The sequence below is a fragment of the Sceloporus occidentalis genome, unplaced genomic scaffold, assembly GCF_023333645.1.
Source record: "Sceloporus occidentalis isolate IW3139 unplaced genomic scaffold, rSceOcc1.0.p SCAF_10, whole genome shotgun sequence".
Lineage (NCBI taxonomy): Eukaryota > Metazoa > Chordata > Lepidosauria > Squamata > Phrynosomatidae > Sceloporus > Sceloporus occidentalis.
In genome coordinates, this window is record NW_028316990.1 from 9,356,660 (window position 1) to 9,377,500 (window position 20,841).

The 20,841-nt window shown below is 45.0% G+C and overlaps 1 protein-coding gene across 2 annotated transcripts in view; it reads right to left on the minus strand.

Moving 5' to 3' along the window:
• The window catches only part of LOC149305825 (malonate--CoA ligase ACSF3, mitochondrial-like), a 61,961-nt gene that overhangs the window by 39,782 nt on the left and 1,338 nt on the right, over nt 1–20,841 (minus strand). Inside the window, exons 2-6 of one of the 2 annotated variants that reach the window (XM_089540658.1) lie at nt 19,299–19,998; nt 17,373–17,528; nt 7,617–7,771; nt 5,831–5,976; nt 1,124–1,236 (exon numbers count right to left, since the gene is read on the minus strand). In XM_089540658.1, the coding sequence (XP_089396784.1) occupies nt 1,124–1,236; nt 5,831–5,976; nt 7,617–7,771; nt 17,373–17,528; nt 19,299–19,998 (1,270 nt within the window). The remainder of the gene's footprint in view (nt 1–1,123; nt 1,237–5,830; nt 5,977–7,616; nt 7,772–17,372; nt 17,529–19,298; nt 19,999–20,841) is intronic. The other variant, XM_089540659.1, reaches the window with a different exon arrangement.

A 20,841-nucleotide genomic window follows, 5' to 3' on the forward strand; every position in this document is an offset into this window, starting at 1 on the left:
GGGAGAAAGAAGGCGGAGAGAGCCAGCAAACTTCCCGCTAAGTAGATTATTGATCTCAGGGTTGTGCCAGAAACTAGTCTGCAAATTACATCAGCTCTCTTTCGGCACACAGCATCGCGGGGCTCTTGAGCGGCCGAGCATAGCTTCCTAGCTTAAGTGTGTGAGAGAATTCTCTTTGCAGAATTTCATCTCGTGGCCTTTTCTTCCGAGGCACAGATTGGATTATGGACGTGAGCAACTTCAGAAGAGAAATTTCAGAAACAACACCCAAATAAGTTTGGATGCATCTCATGGTTCAGACTTTAAAAAAACAAAACATGAGGTTGTTGGTAGTTAACAAACGTTATAAATACACAAGAGTGGTTAACATATTACAGATTTGGAGATTCCTGCACTGCCGTAGGAACTTAATTCTTCCAAAAAAGAGGGGGGCTACTCTCTTCCATGGGCCCCATATGACCCTCACTATCTATCTATCTATCTATCTATCTATCTATCTATCTATCTATCTATCATCATCTGTATTTATACCCCGGGTCCAGAGCCTCCTACTCCCCTTCCAGGTTATCTGAAGTAATGTATCTCCCTATATGAGCCTGTCCATGCCTTGAGATTTTCTGTAGGCCTTTCCCCTCACCCAACTCCCTGATTGTATTTCTTCTGCTTCTTCTTAAGGGTTATGCTTGTAATTGCTTTTAATTTCATTGGTAGGTTGATTATACAGTATTTTAAAACTATTCTATGATGTAGATTTTTTTCGCTTTAACCTTTTGTAATCTGCCTGGAGTCCCAGACTAGGAAAAGTCTGGATACAAATATAATAGGAATAATGATAACGTAGAAAGCCAGCTTGGTGTAGCGGTTTGGGTGTTCGACTAGAACTCAGTCATAGAAACCCACTGGTGACCTTGTTCAAGTCACACACTCTCTGCCTCAGTGAAAGGCAAAGGCACAGCCGCTCTGAAGAAACCTTGCTAAGAAAAACCCATGATAGGTTTACATTAGGGTCACTGTGAGTCAGAAACGAATGACAACAATAATTAATTGTCATCCCAATGATTTTTCCCAACTGTCCTGCACATCTCTGAGGCCCAACAAGGAGCAAGCTGTCCTTCCATCTTACCTTTGTGCCATTCTCGTCCCCTTCAGCATGGACAGTGTAAGCTGGACCATCCCTTTGCAAACTTTCTGTGGCAATGCGGACTTTTACTCCAGGCAGTGGCATCCCCACAGAACCTAAAATAAAGAAAGGATAGGAAAGTAGAAGCTGGTGGCATGAGTAGGAGGACAGAGGCCAAGCTCCATGAATGTCACAAAAAATAATGGGTCAGTACAAGATCAAGAGAGCCAGCACAGTGTAGCAGTTTGGTGTTAGACTCTCACTTCCTGGGATAGTAGTAGCCAAAGGCCCAGGGTGTATTATACCAGTTGAGAGCCAGCAGGAATTGAGCTTCCACATTCATCCTGGGTGTCACCTGTTGCATCCAGAAGACTGGGATGAAGATAAAACTTGGTCGAGACCAAAATGGCCCAAATCAGCAACATCCTTTGGATCATTGTGGTATTGCCCCAGGAATGAAAGGATTGCTGCTACTAATGCCTGGGATCTGAAGGGACTGAGGTGTTGGACATAGAACCTTCTGATGCCATTTTTAAAAAGAAGAAGGGTTAAACATTGGACTGACTTATTTTCTGAGTGGGCTGCACATGTGTACCTGATTCCCAGCCCCTGCATGTACTCTGAAGACATAGAGGTAATTTAACAACTGCAAAGAGAGGGAGGTTTATGCTGTTGGGGCAATGCAACACTTTCCTTCTCCCCAGCATGCCCTTCAGGCAAGAAAGAGTCTCCAACAACTCAGATCCTGCATTGCAAAATAAACCCAGCATGTAAAAGAACTGAGAATTGATTTATCAGCATCCCTTCCCACTGAGAAGTGGCTTATCCAGAAACGGTCTCATTTGGGCTTCCCCACTCTTGGCATGGCTACAAATGACAAACCTTTGGAAAGGGAGGGTTATGAAAAGGTGGGAAATGCTGACAATGTTAATGACGGTGACACCAGGACAACTGTGCAATTGATGCCTTTGAGGAAAGACAATGGCTTGGACTGCTGAGGGCTCCACCACCATGTTTTTTGTTTTTTAAATTAACTCTGCATGGATAACAGGGGGACTGATTTGGCTCCATGGTGGTGCAAATAAGGATGTGGTGGAAAGGGAGCAGGCACACCAAGAGTGTTTTAATAAGCAACTAGCTTTGCTTCTTATTCCTGCCACATAAGTACAGAGATATCCCAGGCTTTTTGTCCCCTTTCCCTTCCCCCTCCACCCCACTCCAGGAGCGTTTACAAGCTCCTGGCCATTTGGCAAGTTGCCTCTTGAGCTGCCAACCACCCAAGACAGGCAGCCCTCAGAGAAGGGAGCAACCCTATTAGTCCTCCTCTGGCCTCCCCCCGACTCCCGCCAGCCCTCCTCTGTTTAAGTTAGTTGTCAGTTCTTCCCTGATAAATTTAATTGGCCCTGCGGTCTGTGTCCTTTGGTATCAGGGGACCTGGATGCTGTCATGCGTGGGGGTGTCCTGGGAGAATTGAAACAGGCCAACGATAAGGCTCTCAGCACTCTCCCTGTCAACAATCTATGGAGTCCCCGCTGTAGGAGCTATTAGCCGCCTCTGATCTAAACCTCCAATTAAAGTGGTGATTAGGCCCAGTGAGGCATTCGCTGGCCATGAATTATTCATCTCCTTTCACAGTAACAACACCAGGGGGATTCAGAGGAGAGAAAGAGAGCACTGCAGAAAACAGACGCATTTTAAGCAGGGATTTTAACCATCTACAAGCAAAACACTTGGCTCCGAATCTTTCATCTCCATTCTGTCCAACTCTCCACCTTCAGATCTCAGCACCCTGGGAGCAGACATGTCAGAGACCTCGCAGGTGGCGGGAGGCAGGGCCTGGAGACTCTGGCAGTGAGGAGGCAAGGGGCAGGAGGCAGAGATGCGGAAGCCTCTGCAAGGGGCAAAGATGGCAGAAGAATACCTTCACACATAAACACATATATAGTCCATGCTATAAGAACAGATCTATTTTGTTTGTTTGTTTGTTTGTTTGTATCCTGCTCTTTTCCCAGGACTGGGACTCAGAGCAGCTTCATAGTATTTTTTTTTAAATAGTACAATAAAATAAAAAGTACATTGCAAAGAATTTTTAAACTGGTCCAACATCGAACATCCCAGCCTGTCCTTATAGTAATTCTCTAAATGCCTGTGTGAACAGGTAGGTCTTCACCTGCCAGCAGAAGGCCATCAAGGAGGGAGCCGTTCTGATCCATTCCCTGGGAGATCAGGGAGTTCCAGAGACTAGGAGCAGCCACTGAGAAGACCCTCTCTCGTGTCCCCACCAACCGTGTTTGTGATGGTGTTGGAACGGAGAAAGGCTTCCCCAGAGGATCTCAGAGTCCGGGCTGGTTCATACCAGGAGAAACGGTTGTCAAATAGTGCCCGGAAACAAACTGGCAGCCAATGAAGCTGTTTCAACAGGGGAGTTGTATGGTTTCTGTAATCTGCCCTTGTTAATAGCCTGGCAGCAGCTCTTTGAACCAGCTGAATTTTCCGAATTCTTTTCAAAGGCAGCCCCATTACAGTAGTCCAAACGGGATGTAACCAAGGCATGTACTACCGTGGCCAAATCTGGCATCTCAAAGAATGGGCACAGCTGGCGAACAAGTTTTAAATGTGCGAAAACACTCCTGGTCACAGCAGAGACCTGGGCCTCCAAGTTCAAAGCTGAGTCCAAGAGTACCCCCAGACTGCGAACCTGTCCCTTCAGGGGGAGTGTGACCCCATCTAACACAGGCTGGATCCCAATTCCCCGATCTGCCTTCCAACTGATCAGGAGCATCTCTGTCTTGTCTGGATTAAGTTTCAACTTGTTTGCTCTCATCCAGTCCATTACTGAAGACAGGCACTGGTTTACGACCAGGACAGCCTCCTTGGATTGAGGTGGGAAGGAGTAGTAGAGATCTAGGGAGAAGAAGTGTTATTCTGATAGAAGAAGTGTATCAGGGCAAAGAGGAGCCGCATTCCTTTGCTTGGGGAGACCTGATCCTAAGCCACTCTATACAGAGGTGTGTTATCTCAGATGCTTGCTGGCCAAGTCCCCAACAGAGGTCAATGGAGGGAAGGAACTGAGGATCTCTTCTCTCTGCCTCTTCATCTGCCTTCCAAGAGGCAGATGAGGTCCAGGCTTAAGAGCCTGTGTCACAGAAAAACAGTCATATGACAGCATCATGAAGAAAGCAGTAGCTTTCATGGATTACCATTACTGGTGGCTGGTGGCTTCCAAGTCAATATGGCAATAAGTCCATTCCAGGTCTTGAGCTAAACTTTAAAGGAATTATCCAAGGCACAGAAGCTAACTGCCCCAAATAAAACCACTCATTTAAAGCTATTCAAAACCAAAAGTGAATTAACCATCCCAGTGACATGGGAGTCACCATCTGCCATCCACTTCCACAGAGGAAAGGAAGAGAATTTTGAAGGTTTAGGTCTATGGACACACAATACGTAATGGGATTGGAATAAAACTGGATTCAGAACATATTGACAGTGACAAGTGCATTATTAACAAAGTGACTGGTAATAACATGAACATACACACAGAGAGAAAGGGGGTGTGGAATGGAAAGAAGCAGGAGACTTTGCTGATTCTGTATCCATCATAAAACTCTCTAGGAAAAACTCTCTTGGCATTGGGTTTCTTATTCTGCCTGTTGACTCCATACCCCGCAGTGCCAGCTGCCCAGTCCTGAAGCTTTCAGTTGTTCTAATTATTCTCTTTTGTCTGTGTTGTGTCAACCTCAGCATCTAGCTTCTTTTTCATCTTTTCCATCCCCTAGGGAGACTTTTGGCATACATCCTGCTGCTGAACATGAGAGCAACGGAAAGAGAGCTGAGGCTTCAGAGCACTTTGATGGCACTACTGTTGCTGTTACATTGGAGAACATCGAAGCTCAGAGGGTGAAATCGTAAGTCCTGGGATGTTGCCTCTCAGCCTCTCCTCTGGCTAGAAAACTTTGCTGCAGTTGACTTTTTCTTGTGCCATTTCTTGTGCCATTTTGTCCATACTATTTCAACATGTAGTGGTTTAAATGTTGGATGAAGGCTCTAGGAGACCAGGGTTTGAATCCCTGTTCAGCCATAGAAACCCACTGGTGACCTTTGCAAGTCACAGTCTTTCAGAGTGTACAGATATGGTACATATCCAAGAAAACTCTAGGATATGTACCATAGTTTAACACAGTGGGGGAGGAGTGGAGGAGTGGGGGGAGATGGAAAGATGGGAAGGGAATATGTATCTGTAATCTGTAATCCAGTTCCCAAACCCCATCCGCAAGAGAGACAACTGTTGAGAATGGGAAGTGTTCTCCTGAACTGATGCAATGGATTGAAATATCTGAAGTGTGGATTAGTGGTTTGAGAGTGGAACTAAAACTCTGGGAGATCAGGGTTCAGATTCTAGTTCAACTATGGAAATCCAAGTTGCATTCTCTCTCCTTCAGAGGAAGGCAAAGGTGGCAAACACTCCTGAAGAAATCTTCTCAAGAACTCTGACAGAGGTGGCATAAACCAGAGTCAACGTGGAAGCACATGACAACAACCTTCTCTGCTTTTACTTAGGGAGGAGATTTTGCCAAAGACACACACCATCTTTGTTTGTGCCTAGTAATAATGTGGTGGGTGAAGAAACCATTTTGTTTTAACAGGCAGCATCCAAAGCATTTCAACATCTAGCTTGTGAGAGCTTGCAAACTCTCTCCAGACTCTCACCTGGGACCCGAGGGCCATGCAATGGGTTGGAAAGGGCCATGCCGATCTCTGTCATGCCATATCTCTCCAGCAGTGTGTGCCCAGTAATACTCCTCCACCTCTCAAGGACAGGCACAGGGAGGGCTGCAGACCCTGACACCATCAACCTGTAAGCAGCAAAAGAAGCCAAATGACGGTTGGAATAGAAAAGTCTTTGCTTGTCTGTGAAAAGAAATTAGGAAGGGTGCCAGTCTAGTCTCTCTGGAAAGGGAGTTCCAGAGTCTGGGAGCAGCCACTGAGAAGACCCTGCCTCCCATGTTCCCACCAGATGTAGGAGTGAGCGACATGGGACAGAGAGAAGGGCCTTCCTAATAGTACTATCTTATTGGTAGGACAGAGCCCTGGGAGCAGAATTCCGACCTTTTGAAATGAGACTCCTGTTCTGGGCAATATGTAGCAGAAAAAGCAACTGAGTATTGGACAGCAGCCAGGAAAGCAACAAACACTGGTCATGCTATGCTCCAGGGAAGCCTTCTTCAAGCTGTGATGTGCTATCACAACCCCACAGTACAGGTGCCCTAGGGCTCTGAAGCCAGATGCCCCCTGGCACTCACCCGGAAGGGAAAAAAACAAGGCAGCTTTTGCTTTTCCAAAGTGGTGACAGCAGGATAAAGCTTGGACTCTGAACAACAACAAAAAATAGAGATTTGCATTGATACCTTGGAAACCAGCCTGGGAGCAGAGACCTTCCAGATGGTTTTTAATGAAACAGGAAGAGGTTAGCCTGGAGAATAAGCTGAAGTCTTGGCTTTCTTCCCTTGGAAGAGGAAATGCTGTACAAAATTGAAGAGGCAGTTCCACTCAGCTCTGGAAGAAGACCATGCTGTCCCAAACTCTGCTCCACATTACCTAAAACAGGTAGGTTCCAGTATTTAGGTCTTTAAAAGGCCGTCTTTTTCCATCAGGAAGTGGCCCTAAACTGATATGGACCTGCCCAAAGAATTCTTCATCTTCAGCAAGTGTCCTACCTAGTGCCCTGAAAACATCAGAGGAAGAGAACACCATCTAAGTTCATGCAGAAACTATAAGTTTCCTTGGGGTGCTTCACAGAGATGCAGAGAACAAGAGAACATTCCCCACATACCCAATATTTTCTGCATTTTGAAGGTAAGCAGTTAAGCCTAAGTGGTGCTCAGATGGGAGATCTCCAGGCTTGTAGGGCAAGGAAAGAATTCAGTCTCAAACCCTCAGAGATTTGCTGGTGCCAGTCACAATCTGACAACACTGGGCTAGATGGGTCTGGTACAGTGTAAATGTGTGTGTGTGTGTGTTTGCCTTCAAACTGCTTGTTGACTTATGGCGACCCTATAGATTTCATAGGATTTTCTTAGACAAGGATTCCTCAGAGATGCTTTTGCCAGTTTCTTTCTCTGAAATATAGACAAGGACAGCTGGCATTGGTTGGTGATCTCCCATCCAAGTAATATCCAGGACTGTCCCTGCTTAGCTTTCAAGATCAGATAGGTTCTGTGCTACCTTAGAGGCATTAAGGCATCTTCCTAAATGCTTGTGATCAATAGGAATCTAGAAAATGCAGGACTGCTTTGGAGTCAGTAGATCAACAACGTTCCATCTATAGTTTGGGGGTCTCCCAAGTTTTCAACATAGCTATTAAAGGTGTATGGCAGGAAAACAGAATACAGAAGCATAAAACTTCCAGTTATATAATTAAATATAGTCCAATGGAGAGGAGACTGGGAATCACAGCTCCAACCCTGCCTTGAAAATGAAGCTAGGGTCCACCTACCGGATGTTATTCTGACATACAGCATGGATGAAATCCTGGACGTGAGGCTGCGAGTAGTGCTGGTTGTAATACTCGGCCAGTTTGGCATAGATGGTAGGCACTGCCATGAAGACATTGACCCGGTGTGTCTGGGGGTTCAAGAATGTCTCCCAAATCTGGAAAGCAGAAAAAAATAAGTCACTGAAGAGTTATCCCACCAAAGCTGACCAACGCTGTCTGCAGATCTCCTGAAACTGTTGGGACCATGCCTGGCTAAAGGGACTTTCGGCTGGAGGGAAGCAGTCGGCTTGTTCCATCATCCCACAGATAACAAGAATGCAGGGATCCCCTTGCCTTGGGTCCTTCTGCACATTTGTGCACATTGACGTGATGTAATTTAAAGCAGTTCTTTTAGCTCCTCTCCAACTAGGAGGAAGAGGAGGAGGAGGAGGAGGAGGAAGAGATTCAAATGGGGAAAATCTGCTCATCTGCTGAGAAAAAGCAGAGCTGGGGTGCACCACGAAAGAAGTCTGACCGGATCATAATGCCCACACTTACTTGGGACCTGAACCATGGCAAATAGCCACTTTACAGACAAAATGAGGAGGGGGGAAAATACAAAGCCCTTGTTTGTGTAAGGCCCCATGATGGACGCAAAGTGGGTCAAACTTGCACTTCTGGCAAGTTGCCTCCAAGGTCTCTGAGCCTTGTTGAGCATTCTGCCCCAGGAGCGTTTAGGGGGCCAGGTAGCATGATGAATAATTAACCTCTGCTAATTTGCCCCCAACGCTGGCACTCTTCTATGCCACCCCCCAAGAGCGTTCCTCTGCCAAAGCCAGAGGGAGAAACCCCATCAATAAATTAAAGCCTCTTCCTATGGCAACCCTCCCTGCATCCTCCTCTTCTTCCTGGCTCCTACTATCTACCCTGTTGCTGACAAATGTATTCCCTGACAGTTCGTGACACTGTGGTGCCTCCATACACACACTCCCGTTCCCAGCTCAGCATGCTGCTTAGGTGCACAGAGGCGCATGCAACAGGGAACGAAGGCATGAAACAACTTGAAACTCAAGAAGCTGCTTTCCTCCATGCAGTTGCTGCTGTTTTTCCCCCTTATCCCTCTGCTTCTATTCCAGGGCTACCCCCTTAACTCAAAACCCACTTTGTTTCTTCTATTGCTGTCTCCATCCACTGGAAGGCTTACGATGCAGAATCAGTCAGTTCTGTTTCTGTTACAGAAGGATGCATCCAGGAAAGCTATGTTGCCTGAAGTTAGGGAGAGATACAGCCCTATGCCACAGGCTTGTCTAAAGCAACACATGGTCCATTTCCAAGAGCCCACAGCTGATGTATATGGACAAAGGTTTAAATGACCAGCCTCATGGACCCATATCACTTCCAGCTTTTCAGATACTTGCCATGTGCCCACAAGAATACTGTCCCTCTTGGTCTCTCTGCCCCTTCCTCTTTTTCTGCAGTGGCATCTCCTTTCTTATAGCATTTGCTTTAGACCACAAATGGGCAAAATGTGGCCCATAGCCCACATCCCATCCCTGGCCCAATTCTGGCAGTCTCAAATTGGTGAGAATTGGGAGTGTTTTCCATCTGAAAACTGCACTGAGAGCTTCAAAACGGTGCAAAAACCTCTCTCAGCTCCACTCCAGAGCCCTTCAGTACACCCAAACAACTCTCCTTTTATCAGAGTCCTTCTCAAAATGGTGTTGTCATTTTCAGTCACAATTTTGGGAAGGGCTTGGATGAAGGTAGAGGTATTTGCAAATATGGCTGTGGGTGTGTGGGCTGCAGGGTGGTCAGGAGGGGGAAAGAATTGCCCCCGGCCTCTTTGCAGTTTCTCAATCCTGTTTCAGAGAAATGGACACTGACAAGCCAGTCTTTTTAAATAATGTTTATTCATACAAATGTTTCCTTCAATGTCTAAGGACTGCAAAACACAAGCACCAAGGAAGTGTCTCCTTCTGCATTGGGGCTTTTGGCGCTATGGACATAAGATTAATTGGAGTCTGAATTCATCGCAGCTTTTTTCTAACTGTTGCCTTCTAGAAGCAGAACCAGAGAATCCTAGAGTTGGAAGAGACCTCTAAGGGCCTTCAAGTGCAACCCTCTTCTGCCATGCAGAAATACACAGTCAAAGCACTCTCAACAGATTCAGCATCTCTTAAGGCCAGATTAATGGAAAAGAAGTTTCCCGCTGCCCTCCTCTGAGGTTGTGAAAGTATGGCTAGCAAGATTCGTACCATGGGATTTCTACCATGGTCTCCCAGAATTCTAGCCGAACACTCAAACCATTACACCACTCCGGTTCTCACATGCATACATATATACAAACCCAATTCTAAATTTTGGAGCAGCTTCTGAGAACTCACAAGACAGCACAACACTTGGCAAAGCATCCACTTAATCAATACGTCTCTTTCATCATCAATACATTTCTTTTGTCATCATCTCCATTCAGTCTTTCCCTCCACGCTCCCTCTTCTAATTCTTGCAGTCTTGTCTCCAAGAGTGTTTGTAAATCTCAGTCAAATTTCCAATTAAAAACAATTAGAAACCAAAAATATATAACTACTGTTTCCCCCACCAATTCTGCATAGATAACCACATCTCTGCATAATCCACAAGGGCCTCTTCGGTAAACCAGATGGTGTATCAATTCAAGTTGTTACAGAGAAAGGGAAAAGGGTCCATTCCCAGGCAACAATCTTTCTAATGCATGTTAAATCATCCCTTTACTTCTCTCTTTTTGATCTCCAAGGCAGCTTTGTGTTCTCCTCGTTCCCTGGCAAAGAAAGAGTGCTGCTATGCTTGAGCTTCGCTAAAAGCTTTCCCCGTTACCCAGCTATAGGGTTGCCAGAAGTCCCATATTATAAGGAACGTCAACTATTTAAGGTTTGTGAGTCTCCCTTATCCAAAATGCTTAGGACAAGAAGTATTTTGGATTTTGGAATACAGTGGGACCTTATAATTGGATTATAAGGTCCCCCCGTGGATAACAAAATCCGTGGATGCTCAAATCCTATTAAATATAAAATGGTGTCGCTTATATTAAATGGAAAATCAAGGTATGCTATTTGGAATTTACTTTTTTTTTAGTATTTTCACGCCATGATGCTTGAATCCATGGATAAAAAAATCCATAGGTAAGGAGGGCTGACTGTATTTGTATTTGCATATATGTAGATAATGAGATATCTTGCAGATGGGACCCAAATCTAAACACAACTTTCATTTAAATTTCATATACATCTTATTCACGTAGCCTGATGGAAATTTTATACAATGTTTTAAAAATAATTTTGTGCATGAAACAAAGTTTGTGTGCCCTGAGCTATCAGAAAGCACTATCTCAGCCAACTGTGAGAAAAAGGTTTGGGGGTTTGGAATATTTCCGCTTTCAGAACTCCAGACAAGGGAGAGTCAACCTGTACAGACTGAACAGGATGCCAAGAAAAGCCGTATTTTTGGGTGAGAGCCCTTCATAATGACATAATCTATGGACAATATGTTGATTTTAAGTTATGCTAATTGAGACCGAAACTTTCATTTGGTATTTAAATAGAATCACAGAACAATACAATCAAAGAAAGTTAAAGAGTTGGAAGGGACCCTAAGGGCCATCCAGTCAAATATACAACTAAAGCAATCCTGAAGGATGCCCACTTAGGCCTGTTACAGACTGCCAAAATAAAGCTGTTTCAGGCCTCTTTGGAGGTATGCTATTTAAATGACGCATGGGTCCTAAGAGTCCGGAGGTCGCACCAAAGCCACACTCCATTCCTAAGCACCGGAGGGCAGCTTTGGTGCAGCTTCTGGATTCTTAGGATGCAGGCATCATTTAAACAGCATACCTCCAAAGAGACCCGAAGCAGCTTTATTTTGGCAGTCTGTAACAGGCCCTAGTTTCTGTTTAAAGACCTCCAAACATGGAGAGTCCACCAACCTCAAAGGCAGTCTATACCACTGTATAGTATCCCTATAGTCTATATTCTGGAGGTTTATCCAGATGATTTTTAAATTGTGAATTTAGATGCTGAATTTTAAATGTGGACTGTTCTAAAATGTGTATGTCTTATTTCTCCTTTTAAACTGTTGCATGTTTTAACTAATGTGTTTTACTTGATGGTTGTTTGTTTGGTTTGTTGTTGCTCCCAACCTCAATCCATTAGGAGAGGCGGGTAAGAAATATATTATTATTCACGTACCACAGAAAAAACCCTTTCATGTGCAGCAGGGTCTTATATTTCAGACAGATTCATATGGGAAGAGGTAGTCTTTCATACATCCTGGCTCCAAGCTGTTTTATTTGTTGGTGGTCTCTCAGCCAAATGCTAACTAGGTCCATCCCTGCTTAACTTCCAAACCAGGTGAGATCAGGTGTGCCCAGGGTAGGAGGGTGATGTCTGTCTTGTGTCTGCAAACTTGCGGAAGGATACTGCCCAGCCACTCTTGGGAAAAGAAACTGTTGAATGAGAGGGAACGAGGACCTAAAACGATGCAGAAAGTCCAAAGCCTCCATTGACGTGGATGAACCAGGCAGTTTCCATCAAGGTGAGGGGAAAGCAGGGCTCCTTCCTCCATAGGCTCCCAAGGTGCTTGCTGTGTGTGATGCCCTCCAACTGCTCCTACGCTCCGCAGGGCTCTGTTTTAATCACTTATTCATCATGAGCCTCTGCATCCTAGGGTACTGCTTTTAAACCTTCACAATGCTGCAGGCATGCTGAAAGGAGCAAACACTTTCCCCAGGACCTGGGAATCTAACAAAATATGACAGGCCCTGGTTTCCTTGTATTTCTCTCTCCCTCCCTTCCCCTTCTCTCCTTTACACATCAAAAGGCATTACTCTGCAACAGATGCTGAGGACAAATGGCAGATCTGGCAAGAAGGAAGAGAGCACGGGAGAACCTTAGTAACTTTTTCTAAGCCCAGCTTTGTGAGAAATGGATCCGGCCGGCGTGAAGTGTCCATCACTGACCTGCCCGTCTTGCTGGTCATCATCTTTGAGCCATGAAAAAGAGATGAGTTGATTTTAAAAGCAGTTAAGACACCAGCATGGCATAGTGGTTTAAACATTGAACTACGACTCTAGAGACCACAGTTTGAATCCCATCTTGGCCATGGAAACACACTGGGTGACCATGAGCAAGTCACACTCTCTCGGCCTCGACCTTCTGCCAACAGATCTTAGCCAGCAGAAGAGCTCTGCCTTCAGACAGCTCTGTCAGCAGACCCCTGAGATCAGCAGGTACAATTACAAAAAGAGCATTTCTGCCAGCTGATGTGCCCAATCCAAAGACCTCACTGCCACAGCAGATTTGAACAAGGATTTCACTGCCCAGCTTCTGCCAGGCCCAGAATCAGATTATGTTTGGGAACTGGGATGCACTGGAGCATACAAAGAAACACTCAAACTGCAGAACGTACAACTGATGAGATCAGTCCCAGAATGAATTACTCTCAGCCAGCCTTAGTGGAAGTTCCTGAGTTGCTGCTTCTTTTTCCTTCTTTTAGAAAGTGGGAGTGTTTCTAAATAGCTCTCTGTCCTGGGAGACTAGTGTACAATGAATAATCGTGGATTCACATTCAGAGCCTGTGCCACACTTTGTCCCCTCTGGCCCACAAATAGCCCTTTTTTTTGTCAATTAATGACCCACCTCTTTAAAGCCTCATTTGATCACAGGATTATGAAAACCAACATTCCCTCCACTTAACTCTGATTTAATAGCAACATTTCTAGAGATCATCATTTATAACTATCTTTACCTAATTAATAATCTTATCTTTTCCCATGTTTTACTGCACAACTTATATTAATAGCATTGCTGCCATGCCACCCCTTCTGATTTGACTCTCTTTTACACGCTTGGATAATATACTTAAGCTGTTTTCAAAGAGATAACCTTGTTAGTCTCAGTATAAAAAGGAAACCAGTCTTTTGACACCTTTAAGAATAACCCATTTATTTTAGCATAAGCTTTCATTTTAACATGTTTGCTTGGGTGCTGGTTACTGAATGTAATAATTGATCCACACATTTCATGTCCTTTTCCCTTACACAAAACACAACACTGACCACGTTTGGTCATTGAAAAGGTTCCTTTTATGGATTGCAACTCCAACAATCCCCAATATGACCAGACAAAGCAGCATCCATCCATCCCTCCCCTCCTCCTTCCCTCCCCTTTATTTAAATCCCATCTTTCTCCCAGACTGGGACTCAAGGCAGCTTCCAAAAAGGCAGAAAATGACCATAAAATACAGCTGGGAAGTACCTCCCTGCTGAATGTTATGGGGCTTATTTCCAAGCAATTCTGTGTAGGATCATGCTCCATGGGGTGTTTTTGGAAGGAGTTCCTGCAACGTTTCCTTTTCTGCCTCCTGAAAATGGCATGGCTTTGCTGGTGACTGCGGATCTGCGCCTAGCACAGCAAAGCCCTTCAGGGGCACCTGGCAAAAGACACGGTGGGGTGCGTTTCTACCAGACGGCAAGACAGGGCCCACGTGAGCCATGGATAAACTTTTTATTAATAAATGATTAATGGGAAGTAATATCCTTTAATAACTTCCAATAAAAAGGATGCCAGGAAAAGCTTTAGTGAGACTCTCCTGACAGATGGTGCTGCAAAGTGAATTATAGCGCCTACGCCAACGCAAGCGAGCAAACATCACCTTTCTTTAATAAAGGGTGCCCGGTGTCACATGATGATGGTAGCACAGTGGGCGTTTTTTGCATCTTAATGAATGACCTCTGCTCAAAAGGATGGCATGGGAACACCTGTGCATTTTGCCTGGAGCTGGGGAACTTCAAAAGTCACTTGCAGTGGAGAGACAGGGAAGTTGCCCCTTTTTTGGCAGGGAGTTAAAATGATTTTTGCAGCAAGGGCTGGGCAATGCCACAAAAAACCAGTGATCTGGATTGTTATCCCAACTACATCCTAGTGACCCCCTGATGTGCGTGTCTTGTACATCTCTCAAACATGAAATGCTCATACTAACCTTGATTTGCTCTTTAAAACCAAAACAAAACAAAGCCTTGCCCCTGGAGCACTATATACTAACTTGTCTTGTTGCACTTGTTATGTGCTGTCAAGTTGACTTTGACTTATGGTAACCAATGAATGAGGAGGAGGGAGAGAGAGTGGGGGGGGGGGGAAGGGAATGTGGCAGCACCTTTAAGACTAACTGGGTTTTTATTTTAGCCTGAGTGTTTGTGGATATAAACCCACTTCTTCTGATGCTCTCCCTCTACTCCCTTCCTCCTTTTCATGCTGCAAGAGACTAACATGGCTACTTCTTTGAAAACTACCAATGAATCAGACCTCCAGCAGCCCTGTTCTGAATAGCTCAGCTCAGGTTTTGCAAACTCAGGGCAGGTGTGGCTTCCTCTATGGCATGGGTCTGCAAAGGGCAACCGATGGCCACACATAGCCCTGGATCCCACTTCTGTGGCCCCTGAAAGGTCTCACCAGTCCCCTCCCCAAAATCCCCATACCACCATTTTTTTAAAAAATGGTGTTTCAAGGGAAAGATGCTCTCCCAGATCTTGACTAAGAGGCCCTAGCCTGAATCCTACTGTTAATCCAAACTACAGTAGATCAACTGCACCAACAGGATTTGCCTAGAAACTCATTCACCATTCAAGAACTGATTCAATGAGACTACTCTTGTTTGGACTAACAGGATTGTGGCCCCTGTCATTTATGCTCTTGCAAGACACATGAGCTGTTGACTAAAGCCAGCCAAACACAGACTACAACCTGTATCTGCTCCTGTAAAGGCATGCTGCGAATCAAGTAATCTAATAAACACTATAACAATAAAGTATTTATTAGGTATAATGAAGTGTTAGTGATTAGAAAGGTTGGGCTCACTGCTGCGGTTTCTCCTGAACCTGTGCCAGTATCACTCAAGGCTGATTTCGGTGGCAGCAGCAGATTCGGATTCAAGTTCCTGGCTTTGTTTTGATCGGCATGTCAAGCCTCCGACTTGCCATTAGGGTTTCTTTATATCACCCTGTAATTGACTGCTCTCTCAAGGTGTAAAGGAACAGAAATACAAAAGGCAAGGATGGGAAAACGTTCCAGCTCCTCTTGCGAAATCCTCTGTGAAAACTGTGCTGCTTTTTCCAAGAGCCGACTGCAGTAGCAAAGGGCATTTTGTAAACAGCTGGTGAAAATGGAACTCAAAGGCAGCTGGTGTTAAACTCCACAAGAAAGCCTGATTTACCCCTCTGCACTTTCTTCTCCGTCTCAGTCACGCTGCTTCCCTCGGGAGGCACTCACACACGCAGGAAAATAAGAGCCCAGGGGAAAGAGTAAACAACAATAAAAAGGCAGGCAAAATCCTCCTGAGGCCTTTACGGTGCTAGAGGGTTTGTGCAAAGGAACAGGACAGGCAGCAGGTGTTTGGCCAGTCCTTCTTGGGCTAAGACGACAAGTAAGGGCAAGCGAAAGTCCTGCTGGTCCCTCTTGAGTGATGCCCTCTCTTGCCCTTGCTTGTCACTGTCTGCTGAGCACTCTCTGATCAGTGCACATCAGTTTAGGCTCCTTTTCATCCAACCAGAGCGCAGCTTAAACCCTCAGCTTGAGTTCTGTAGATGTGCTGAAGAAGCCAGGCGTGCAAGAAACCATCAATTTTCCATCGACACAGGATGCCAATATATGCAGGAGAGCTTTGGATGGGCTTCCTTTGTCCTTTCTTAGAGGCAGAATCCCAGTCTGAAGAGGAAGTTTTAATAGCCCTTCCTGCTGAGAATTGCTGGTGACCAGCCTGAATGGACAAACATGTTGCAGTGCACGGAATCCTCAATGAAGTGCTCCTGCTTCTAACTCTGGCAACTATCCCAGAGGATATATGTGCACAGAGCCAAAGATTCCCACTTTCAGCTTTGACAGCTATCCTCTATGACCACCGGGAAAAGCTGGGTGAGGCAGGGGGTCCCAGGATACCTGCTTCCTTCACCTACCCACATACCCAGCTTTGTCTAAGAATGGAGGTAACAGTTATAAAGATAACTCGTTCTAAAGAAGCATTGCCCCTTTTTCTTCTTTCTTAAATAATCCAAACTGATGGCGAACTCGTTGGTGTCAGTGCTAGTCCCGAACATTCTGGCCTCTTCGTCTCTTTTGCTCACAAGTGCTGATGATGGAGTTGATGCTGTGCCTTTCATCTGCTCTGCTGTGGCGCTGTCTCCAGGGATGGAGCATTCACATCAAAGCTGTTGCCTCTCACAAAGCCATGATCTCAGCATCTGGCATGGAATTTATGCTGCTGTCATTCTAGAGAGGCCTAAATGCTCTAAAGTCACCAGATCCCAACTAATCTTGGAAGCTAAACAGGGTAAGCAACGGTTAGGACTTGGATGGGAGACCACCAACATATACCAGGCTATATTCCAGAGTAAGAACCTGGCCAAACTACCCCTTTGCATTCCTTGCTTAAGAAAATCCTATGAAATCCATGAGGTCACCATAAGTTGACAGGTGACTTGAAGACACATACACACACTCCTTGTAGGGATAACTTTGAGAGAGCATAGATGGCTGGGGGATTCTGAGTGCTGTAGCCCAAATAGGTCTTTGGTCTTAGCTTGGCTGGGGAAGACTCTATGACTCACCACAGGGGACCGGCTACAAAGAACAAGACCAATACAAGAACTCCTCTCAGAAGATAAGTGTGTGAGGTCAGACCACTTCTGAAATGCAAAGGAGATTGGGCAATCCGATCCCACCACCATCAACAATGAGCACCAGGCAAGCTTACTGTTTGTGCACTGAACTCAGGAAGCATGATGCATGTGGCTCCCACCCAGAGAGGACACAGGAGCTTATTGACCACACCATGGACGTGGTGCAAAGGCAGCACATGGAGGATCACGTCATCCTTGGTCCATTCCCATTTGTCAACCAGCCCGGTGATCTGCAAGGGGATATTTAGACAAATTAGTCTAAATCACTAAATCAGTGACTAATGGTGTCACTGCTGCTATTTATTTGAAAGGGGGGTTCCTCAGGTTGCCCCACTTGTGGCCGGGGTAGAATTGGGAGATGTAATCTTAAAAAGGAAATTTTCTAAGCAGTGGTTTGGCCCTGATTTGATGCCCTCCTTGTCTTGGGTGATAACTCCCCCCCATCTCCTTCTTCTCCTCCCCCTCATTATCTCCATAATTATCTTCATATTTATTTATGTATGTCCTGCTTTCCCGCAGCCCTGAACTCGGATGTTAGCACAGACACAGATAAAAATTCCCAAAACTCAAGCATACAACGGATGTAACTACATGTTCCATAGAATTAAAAGCAATTTAAAAACATATCCGTTAGGGAAGAACAAATACAGACAACCCAGTCAGAGCAATACACTGTTTGTGGACATAGGAGCAGAGGCTTCTCTGCTGTGGCACCCCACCATTTACTAATGCTTTGAGGGCCTGACAGATTTCATCCAAATTTGCACAGGTGGCTGCTTTCAAATTGTTTCAACTACTTTCAAACTGTCCTGTTTTAAGTGCTGAATGGTTTAATGTGCATTTAGCCTTTAAATTATTTTTATTCTTATAAAATAGATTTAAACTGTTGAGACTGGTTTGACTGCATGATCTTCAGAGACACAGAAGCAAGTATATATTTAAATACAAACAAATGGAAACAACACACAATTAAAAGCCCTTTCCCCATGAGCACACACACTTCCTCAAAGGCATGTCGCAATAAAAAAGTATTTGCTTTGCCATGAAAAAGCCTTTTGTCTGTGGCTCCCCTCAGCCTTTGCCAATGTACAACACATGTACACTGTGTTGGGAGTTGCAGTCCAGCAACATCTGGAGGGCCCCAAATTGTCCACCCCTGTTCTAGAGATCCATGGTGGTAGCAGAGACCAGTTCTATGTTCTATGTCCAGATGTTCTGGGCTGCCCATAGTCCCTTTTCCATTGACTACGCTGTGGGAGGAGCTGGGGAAAATGGTAGTTCAAAACATCTGAAGGGACAAGTGTTCAAAGCTTGGCTGCAGTATGAGCAACTCTAGGTTTTCCTGAATTTCTTTGGAACCAGTGCAACTCCCCTATTCTTCATTATTCCACATTCCCTTTAAGGTGGAATGGACAAACCGGGCATCACATAGTGCTTCTCAATAGCCAAGGAGGCAAGTCTGGAGTGACTCTCGAACCTGGGTGTTTTTGTTTCCTTAAGAGAACAATTTTATCTGTTGTAGGCTTGTGCTGGTATAGCAGACTTCTAACTCTTTTTGGCTCAGGGAGCTAATGGTGTTTTTTGCCTTGGGGAAAAGCAGCTAAAGAGCAAACAGGCTTTTCAGGATGCCTTTGTAGCAACACAAATGGGCAAGAGATGCAAATGCTCAGCAATGAAAAAGTTAGCTTGTTTGGGGGGAAGGGAAGCAGTGAACAATAAGGATGTCTTAAAAATAAGGAAGGTGCGTTCAAACATTCCTTGCAATGTCTTCATAGTCCTAAATAGGCAAAGCCTTTTTATTTAAAGACGCCTTCAGCTTTTAACTGGTTGGGGCAGAAAGAAATTTGAAATAGGATGCGCTGGATTTTTAAAAATTATGTTTTGTACATGTTTCAGAGACACTCCTCCTCATCTTTAAAACTACTTCTGTCACTCTCAGGTGAAGACCCTGCATCTCAAACCAGATCCTTAAATGAACAGCAGTTGAATTATCAACTCACCACAGCTTGGAGATTCTGGTGGGTGCTGAGGACACCTTTGGGTCTTCCGGTTGTGCCACTTGTGTAGATGATCATGGCACATCTGTCCTTCCAATCCGAAATGGGACAACCAGTTTCTAAAAGGGATCCGTCTATTGTCACGTCTGTCTTCCCAGAGTTGAGAAGGGAGAGCACAGGTACGCCAAGTTTCTCTGCACTAGGTGCGATCTTTTCCAAGTACCCTTCCTCTACAACAAGGAGAGCACTCTGAGAATCCTGAATGAAATACTCTAGTTCTGACGCGGGATGTTTTCTGTAGAGAGGAACAGCGATGCCTCCGCTCATCCACGAAGCCCATTGGGCCGTTACATAGGAGACATCGTTGGGGCACAAAAATGCAATCCGTTCTCCCTTCAGGTCTCTGCTCAAGTTGCCCAGAGTCTTACATATTTTCTGGGAGAGCTGGAGGCTTCGAGCATACAAGTCGTGGTAGGTGTGCTCCCCATTTTGGTCAACAATGGCTATTTTTTCTCCAAAAGCTGGTGCCCGGTTGAAGACGGGGGAAACCTGCCCATGGCTGGATGTCTTGCTGGAATAGAGGCATTTGAAGATACAGAGGGTAGTCCTGAGGCCAAGGCAGTTCCATCCTGGAAAAGAAGAGCTGCGAGCAAGCAATCGGATCAAGGAACCCCCTTTATAGAACCTGACCATTTTGCTGACGCTGGAGGAGGAAACCAAAGAATTTAGTTTAGAGGTTGTACCCAGAACTCAAAAGATAGTGCAAGAAAGAAAACACATCAACCCCTAAGACAACCCTACAAGTATTTTTTTTTTCAGTTCACGGACTGCCATGACTGCTTTTCTGTGAATGAAAAACCAAACAATGTGAAGTTGAAGGCTTTCATGGCTGGCATCCATAGTTTTTTGTGGGTTTGGGGGGCTATGCGGCCATGTTCTGGAAGAGTTTATTTCTGACGTTTCGCCAGCATCTGTGGCTTTGGCATCTTCAGAGAAATATCAGAGATGCCAGCCACAGATGCTGGCGAAACGTCAGAAATAAACTCTTCTCGAACATAGTCACATAGCCCGAAAAACCCACAAAAAAACTAAAAACCAAACAGCTATCTGCTAGATTAAATAATAATTTCTCAACTAGGCAGTTACTATTGTGAGGTCTGGATATCACTCTGTAGTGTATCTAAACAGATGGGTTTATATCCATGAAAGCTCATGCTAAGGTAAAAAAAACAGGCTTAAAGGTGATGCTACTTTCATTCCCCTTAAAATGAAATTAAATAATAAATTGTGTTGTGTTTTTTTAAAAAGAAGTTTTATTCCATCCTTCTCTCTCATCTAAGCTAAAAGTCAGAAGGTGTTTGCACATCACCCTTCACGGCTTTTAAAACCACCGTGAAAGAAGATGCTGATTTTGCGTGGGAAGGGCTTTAACTGAATGTGTCATACACCGATGGAGAAGGGAAGACAGATCTGGTGACAACAGCTTGCCCTCTTTCCGTTTCACACATTCAGCTCTAGAACTGCATCCAAAAAGGGAGAGAAATAA